An 8250-nucleotide genomic window follows, 5' to 3' on the forward strand; every position below is an offset into this window, starting at 1 on the left:
CTCCTTTCCTGATTTGAAACCAGTTTGTTCCAGGTCCGGTTCTATCTGTTGCTTCTTGACCTGCATACAGATTTCTCAGGAGACAGGTAAGGTGGTCTGGTATTCCCATCTCTTAAAGAATTTTCCACAGTTTGTTGTGATCTACACAAAGACTTTGGGGTAATCAAAGTGGAGTGAAGTTAAATAAGAATGTACTGATCCCTACTCTACTCGACCCTGTCTGGGTGCTTCCTCCCTCTTTAGCACTGGGATAGGGTGCGGAAGGCACGACGTAGCTGGGCAGAGTGGAACGGAGTGGACCACAGGGTAAGCTGCAAACGAGCCTGAAGAGATGGCACAGTAGCAGCCCCGCAATTTCTAAGTAGGCGGGCTCGGAAAACCGCAAGCTGATTGGAGCGGGGACCAAGGATTTTGTATGCAAAGACGTTTGCGGGGCAACCACGCGGTTTTTACTTGGCTCGTCTATTTCAAGTGGCTTTCCGGTCGTACTGATAGGAATTACAGGGAGCACTGAAACCCCAGGTTCCCTCAGACAAACCCTTGTATTAGTGGCGACCGCGCCCTTTCGAGCAGCAGGAGGTAACCCAGCCTGTGGCTGCGCCGCCTCCCGGAAACCCCGCGGCTGCTCTCGGGCGCGCGCCCCCCGACCGCTCGTGACCGCTCACGCATGCTCCCCGCGCTCCCACGCGCGCAGGCCCTTCGCCGCCGCCGCCCACGCAGCCGCGTGCTCTGGCCGCGCGGACTCGGCGGCTGCGCTGCGCCCACCGAGCCAGCTGCCGGCGCTGGGACGAGCTCTCGGAGGATGCAGCAGCGTGGGGCGCGTCGCCCCCCTCAGTCCACCAGAGCCCGGATACCTTAGAAATTCGGCTCTGGGTCTGTGGGGAGCGAAATGCAACCCAAACTCCATTTTGCCGAACCCCGCGCAAATAAACACACACAAGCATTCACACAGACGTCGCCGCGACCCGCGCCCGCCGCGGCGGATCCCGGCCGCGTGCGGCCAGGAAAGAGCTCGGGACCCGGGAGGGGTCGCTGCTCGGGACCAGCCGCTAAACGGTGCGACGTAAGTGCCCGGCGTTACCGGCCCGGCTTAAAGGCGCAACTGTCGGCTGGAGGCCTGCAACGCCGGGGCGGGGCCAGACCGGGCGGAACCGGTCGCGGGAGAGCGGGCAGGCGGGGGAGATCGGAAAGGAGAATAGCGGGGGAGGAGGAGCGCGGGCGTGATTTGTCCTTATCGGCCAGGTACGGCGGCGCCCAGGGCGGGCCGGAGACCGGGCTGCGGCTGAGCTCAGACTCAACCAGCCCGCGCCCGGCGCCCTCGCAACATCCCTTCTCTGGCAAGGCTAAGCCGACTTTATTAAAAGGCGGTCGCCGAATGAGGACGGGCGCCAGCTAGCGATGTTTGGAAGCGCCCTGGCCTCAGAGATACAGACCAACAATTAATGGGGGTGGTGGGAAGGGCGCGGGGCCGTCGCCTCTGGCTTAACAGAGCAGATGCGCGGAAACTCCAACAGGTGGCTCCGTGGCGCAATGGATAGCGCATTGGACTTCTAGAGGTTGAAGGCATTCAAAGGTTCCGGGTTCGAGTCCCGGCGGAGTCGGAGGTTTTTTCCAACCCCCTGTTTTATTTTCTACACCAGTCATTTCTCTCCTTTTCTTAAAGGGTGTACACTCGCCTCACATTCTCTGCCCGCTCTCCCCACTGCCTTCGGCTTTCTGCAGCTCTTTTTCTTCTAGTCGCTCTCACCTCTATAGTCTATCCCTCCCCTTACTTCCCTGGCTCGGTGGCTCTGGGCCAGGGCCCTGCCGACTCCGGAGCCTGATCCGGGAACTGGGGAAAGCAGCCCGGGCGGCATAGAGGCAAGGTCTCGCGGTTTCGGCCTAAGCAGAACGCGGGGGAGGCCCCGTCTCGGTTGTTCGGGAGAGCTGGCTCCAGACCCCTTCGCCAGGGGCGCGATTGTGGCTGCTAGGGAGGGAGGGGCGAGCGAAGGACAGGGAAACGCGCCCACACGGTGAGCAGTCTTCCAGCCCAGAAGGCTCCCAGCCCAGTGGGATCCTGTCACAAATGCAGATTTCTGGGCGTCACACCAGTGGGGCCCAGGAATCTGACTTTCGAATAAGAACGCCTGCTGCTCTCCTCCTTGATTCCGGTGCAAAGAGACCCAAGGTTCACTCTGCCTGTCAGCTCCTTTAGGCAAGGCTATCTTTTACCTCTTCTAACAGATTCTTTACCGACTGAGCTACCAGCGAAGTCCTTCTGACAATTCATATCTTTGCATGAGATTAGGGTTCTACCTCGATGAATGCGAATAAATCAGTGAGTGCATGAAATTTTAACAATGCTGCAACAAACAATTCATGCAAAAAATACAAAATCCCAAATTGTCCAGAAAAGTACAGGGAAAAGTAAACATCTTTGTTCTTCCTATTTCCCAGCCCTTCTTCAACTCTATAAGCCATCAGTGAAAATGGTTTCTTGGAAATATTTTCAGATTTATTTTATGTCAGCATTGCTGCATCTACCCTCTTTATGTTTGTTGATGTTATTGATGTAGGTGGTTTCGCTATGCTTGCTAACTCACTTATTAATGCAACAGAACTGCCTTGTTCCATTGTACCTAAGTATCATAACGATTTAATAGTCCCCAATAGTTGGCCATATCAGTGTTGTGTGTTTTCCTAGTGTTTCAGTGAACATCCTTATTACTGTACACAAGTGCAAATTTATCTGTAGGATAGATTCTTAGGAAATTGAATTGCTGGATCAAAGGCTTGTTTGTGTGTTCTTTGATAGATATTACCAAATTGCTTTCATAGAGATTGTATCCATTTTACTGTCTCTAGCAGTGATAAAATGGCATTTCAAATATGCTTAGAAGAGGAGGAATGTTCATTGTCAGGGATTCTGAGACAAAATTCCCACTTGAGTCCTTTTACAGAGGTATATTTCAGATGAAAATACAAATAATATGACCATCAAAAGCACTAAAATAAGATGTGATGAAGTTATTTAATAACTTAAGCAGTATAACTTTAAATCTAGAAGCCACTAAAAAATCAATAAATCCAAAAATATGGATTTCTGTAAGACAAAAAACAAAATACCATAAACAAAAATCAAAAGACAAACTGGAAAAGAACAATTATAATACATATCACAAAAAAGGGCTGGTTTCCTTAGTGTGTAAAGAACTCCTTCAAACCAATAAGAAAATGACCAGTGATGGAATAGAAAAATGACCAAACCCACCACACACACAGTAGGTATCTAGAAAATATATTTGGGTTTGTTTTCTTTTAAATAGGCATTATATGTTGGCTTTAACTTCTTTTTTTAAAGTTAAATCTGATAGTTTTATAGACAAACAAGATTCCTGTGCTATTTATTAGTTGAACTAAAGTACTCACCTACGTTTCTTATTTAAGAAAATGTTAATTGAAATACAGTTGATTTACAATATTGGGTACAGTATAGTGATTCAGTTATATATAAAAATATTCTTTTTTTTACATAGTCTTCCAGTATAGGTTATTATAAGATATTGAGTATAGTTCTGTGTCTACTGTTATTTTGTATATAGAGGTCTGTATTGGTTAATCCCCAGAGAAGGCAATGGCACCCCACTCCAGTACTCTTGCCTAGAAAATCCCATGGACGGAGGAGTCTGGTGGGCTGCAGTCCATGGGGTCACGAAGAGTCGGACACGACTGAGTGACTTCACTTTCACTTTTCACTTTCATGCACTGGAGAAGGAAATGGCAACCCACTCCAGTGTTCTTGCCTGGAGAATCCCAGGGACGGGAAGCCTGGTGGGCTGCCGTCTATGGGGTCGCACAGAGTCGGACACGACTGAATCGACTTAGCAGCAGCAGCAGCAGCGTTGGTTAATCCCAAGTTTCCCGTCCCCCCTTACCTTTTTGGTAACCATAAATTTGTTTTCTTTGGCTGTGAGTCTATTTTTGTTTTGTAAATAAGTTCGTTTATATCGGTTTTAAAGATGCATATAAGTGATATCATATGCTATTTGTCTTTCTCTGATTTAATATGATAATCTCTAGGTCCATCCATGTTGCTGCAAATGGCATAATTTCATTCTTTTTTATGGCTGAGTAATATTTCATCATGTGTTTGTATGTGAATATCACATTTTGTTTATCCATTCATCTGTCAATGGACATTTAGGTTGCTTCCATGTCTTGGCTATTCTGAACAGCACTGCAGTGAACATTCGGATGCGTGTATGTTAATTCAAGTTAGGGTTTTCTTCAGATATATGCCCAGGAGTGGGGTTGCTGGATCATATGACAACTCTATTTTTAGTTTTTAAGGAACCTCTTTAGTGGTCTCCACAGTGGCTACATAAATTTACATTCCCTCATTGTGTAGGAGAATTCCTTTTTCTGCACACACTCTCCAACATTTATTATTTGTAGACTTTTAAATGATGGCCATTTTGACTGGTGTGAGGCGATACCTCACTGTAGTTTTGATTTCCTTTTCACTAATAGTTAACCACGTTGAGCATCTTTTCATGTGACTGTTGGCCATCTGTATGTCCTCTTTGAAGAAATGTCTGTTTAGGTCTTCTGCCCATATATTGATTGGGTTGTTTTTTTTGATCTTCTTAAGCTGTACGAGTTGTTTGTATATTTTGGAAATTAATCTCTTGGTAATACTGTTTGCAAATATTTTTTATACTCTGTAGGTTGTCCTTTTATGGTTTCCTTTGCTTTGCAAAAGCTTTTAAGTTTAATTAGGCCCCATTTGTTTATTTTTATTTTCATTACTCTAGGAGACAGCTCCAAAAACATACTACTGTAATTTATGTCAAAAAGTGTCCTATCTTTTCCTCTAGGAGTTTTATGGTATCTGGTCTTACATTTAGGTCTTTAATCCATTTTGAGTTTTTTATATGGTGTTCAAGATGTTCTAATTTCATTCTTTTACAGGTAGCTGCCTAGTTTTCCCAGCACCACGTATTGAAGAGACTGTCTTTTCTTTACTGAATATTCTTGCTTCCTTTGTTGTAGATTAATTTTGACCATAAGTGAGTGAATTTACTTCTGGGCTTTCTGTTCTGTTTCATTGATCTGTGTGTCTGTTTTTGTGCCAGTATCATACTGTTTTGATTACTGCAGCTTTGAAGTATAGTCTCAGGTCAAGGAGCCTGAGTCCTCCAGCTCTGTTCTTCTTTCTCAAGATTGTTTTGGCTATTAGGGGTCTTTTGTGTTTCCTAGAAATTTCAAATTTTTTGTTCCAGATCTGTGAAAAATGCCTTTGGTAATTTGATAGGGATCACATTGAATCTGTAGGTTGCCTTGGGTTATAGAGCCACTTTAACAATGTTGATTCTTCCAGTCCAAGAACAAGAACATTTTTTCATCTCTTTCTTTCATCTACGTCTATAGTTTTTGGAGTACTGGTTTTTGCCTCCTTTGGTAAGTTTATTGCTAGGTATTTTATTATTTTTGGTGTGATGGTAAATGGGATTGTTTCCTTAATTTCTCTTTCTGCTATTTTGTTGTTAGTGTATAGAAACGGAACAGGTTTCTAGATATTAATTGTGTATCTTGCAACTGTACTGATTCATTGATGAGCTCTGGTAGTTTTCTTGTGGCACCTTTAGGGTTTTCTGTGTATAGCATCATGTCACCTGCAAACAGTGACAGTATTAGTCCTTCCTTTCCAATTTGGATTCCTTTTATTTCCTTTGCTTCTCTGATAGCTGTATCTAGGATGTCCAAAACTATTAGTATGTTGAATAAAAGTGGCAAGAGTGGGCATCCTTGTCTTGTTCTTCATCTTAGAGGGAATGCTGTCAGCTTTTCATCAGTGAGGATATTAGCTGTGGGTTTGGATGTGTGTTCAGATGTGTGTTCTGTGTCAGCCCTCTGAATTATGGATCCCAAGCTGGAACAGCACAAGATGAGAGGCTGGATGACCAGTTCAGGGCTGTTGAGGTCATATAGGTAAGAAAATAATGAGGGCTGGAACTAGGGAGGTGGTTTGGAGAGAGGGATAAGTATACAAATTGAGAGATATTAAAGGAAGCCAAATTGATGGGACTTGATGAATTAAGTGATATATAGAGGAGCAGGAGCAGTCAGAAAAAATACTCCCATTTCTAACTAGGGACTATGGGTGGATGCTGAAACAGTCATGAAGGAGACAGACAGAGAAGTTGGTCAAGTTCAGATTTCCTGAGGTCTCTGTGGAATATCCTGGAGAAGATGTACAGTGGCAGTTGATATGCAATGCCAAGTACATAGCAAGCTCTCAGTAAATACTTACTGAATGAAAGGACCAAAAGGAAAGTAGGTGTTTAGGGAAAGAGGGAAGAAAGAGAAGGTCTAGAGCTCAGGAGGCTGATCTAGGCTGAGATTTAAAATTCATTCACCTACAGATGGCACTTGAAGCTCTGGACCATGTGAGGTCATGCGGGGGAGTGTAGATGGTGTATGGAGAGATGAGGATTAAAGACAAAAACCCAGAGCATAGACAGTTGAAGGATAGTCAAAGAATGAGTTCTTCAGAAAGAACAAAAAGAGTAGCCAGGGAGGTATTAATAGGAAGAAATCCAGGAAGAAGCGTTATCTCCAAAAACTGATGGAGTAAGTTTCCTCTTGAGGACCGAGTCAAGAGGAAAAGAAAGACATCTCACATTTTTCTAAACACCTGCTTCATGATAGCAACTTTATTTAACCCTTGCCATTTAATTATCCCTCAACCCTAAAAAGTACAAAATCTCCCCATTTTACAGATGAGAAAATTGAGGTGCAAAAATATTATGGGGTTAAGGTGAAAGGATTAGCTTAAGCATGATGGAAGAGTGTCTGCTCTTCTAAGGCAAGCAGGAAGAGGGCAGAGCTTAAAGCATGAAGATGGAGAAGGGAAAATTTTAGATTTCCATGTTTGAGGACCTGTTTCCTTCGTGCCCTCTTTCACTGCCCTGCGTCACACACTCAGAATTCAGGAAGGTATTGACAAAGTGGGCGCTCTCCCCCAAAGGTGGAGACATTCCTGTCTTAATGCTACACAGAGCCAGTACAGACCTTAAAAGACCAGAGGCTCTGGGAGGTTTCATTCCAGCTTCCTCTTGATCTGAGGCTTTCTGTATCAAAAAATTAAAAAAAACATTTTACAACTTCATCCACCCTCTATGGCAGCTACTTGATCAGGAGACCCAGGCTCCTTATTCTTCCATCTTCAAAATGCAACTTCCACCTCATGGTCCAAGATGATTGCTGCTGCCCCTGCCATCAGGTCAGCATACTAGTTAGTGGGGAGAAGGTAAAGGGACAGAGCCTAATTTCAAGCTCTCCTTTCTTTGAGGACACCTCCCAGGAGTTGCATAAACCACGTTCATTCACATCCCATGGAAAGGTGGGACCATTCCCAGCTAAAAATCATATGTTCTGTTAACTGTAAAAGAAAGGGGAAAAAATCCAGCAGTTTCTGCTGGTGATGCTGAAATAGGTATGCCCTAGCTATAGTGCATAGCTAAAATGAAAGTGGAACAGAATTATACATATTAGCTCTGTGACTTTAGGCAGGTTACTTAGTTTCTCTGTGCCTCAGTTTCTTCATTAATAAAATGATGAGAATAATAGTAGGACTTATCTCCTAGGTTTACCTAAAGGTTACTTAAATTGTTATATATGTACGTTTCATACATACGTACATACATACATAATGGTTACATAAAATAAGTTGTAAGTCCTTAGAAAGTGCCTGGCACTTAGTAAGTGCTATCAGTCAGTTCAGTCGCTCAGTCGTGTCCGACTCTTTGCGACCCCGTGAATCGTAGCACGCCAGGCCTCCCTGTCCATCACCAACTCCCGGAGTTCACTGAGACTCACATCCATCGAGTCCGTGATGCCATCCAGCCATCTCATCCTCTGTCGTCCCCTTCTCCTCCTGCCCCCAATCCCTCCCAGCATCAGAGTCTTTTCCAATGAGTCAACTCTTGACATGAGGTGGCCAAAGTACTGGAGTTTCAGCTTTAGCATCATTCCTTCCAAAGAAATCCGAGGGCTGATCTCCTTCAGAATGGACTGGTTGGATCTCCTTGCAGTCCAAGGGACTCTCAAGAGTCTTCTCCAACACCACAGTTCAAAAGCATCAATTCTTTGGCGCTCAGCTTTCTTCAACATCCAACTCTCACATCCATACATGACCAATGGAAAAACCATAGCCTTGACTAGATGGACCTTTGTTGGCAAAGTAATGTCTCTGTTTTTCAATGTGCT

At 44.6% G+C, this 8250-nt stretch overlaps 1 protein-coding gene and 1 non-coding gene across 2 annotated transcripts; both read left to right on the plus strand.

Moving 5' to 3' along the window:
* The first annotated feature begins 803 nt into the window (after window positions 1–803).
* LOC105003342 lies at window positions 804–3437 on the plus strand. The gene has a single exon (XM_010860473.1). The coding sequence runs from the start codon at window positions 890–892 to the stop codon at window positions 1394–1396; it is 507 nt and encodes a 168-aa protein (XP_010858775.1). The 5' UTR covers window positions 804–889; the 3' UTR covers window positions 1397–3437.
* TRNAR-UCU lies at window positions 1517–1601 on the plus strand. The gene is given in 2 exon segments: window positions 1517–1553; window positions 1566–1601. It is a non-coding gene; the product is annotated as a tRNA-Arg (tRNA).
* Window positions 3438–8250: the final 4813 nt, after the last annotated feature.

This window comes from Bison bison, unplaced genomic scaffold (genome assembly GCF_000754665.1).
Source record: "Bison bison bison isolate TAMUID 2011002044 unplaced genomic scaffold, Bison_UMD1.0 scf7180017864466, whole genome shotgun sequence".
Taxonomy (NCBI): Eukaryota; Metazoa; Chordata; class Mammalia; order Artiodactyla; family Bovidae; genus Bison; species Bison bison.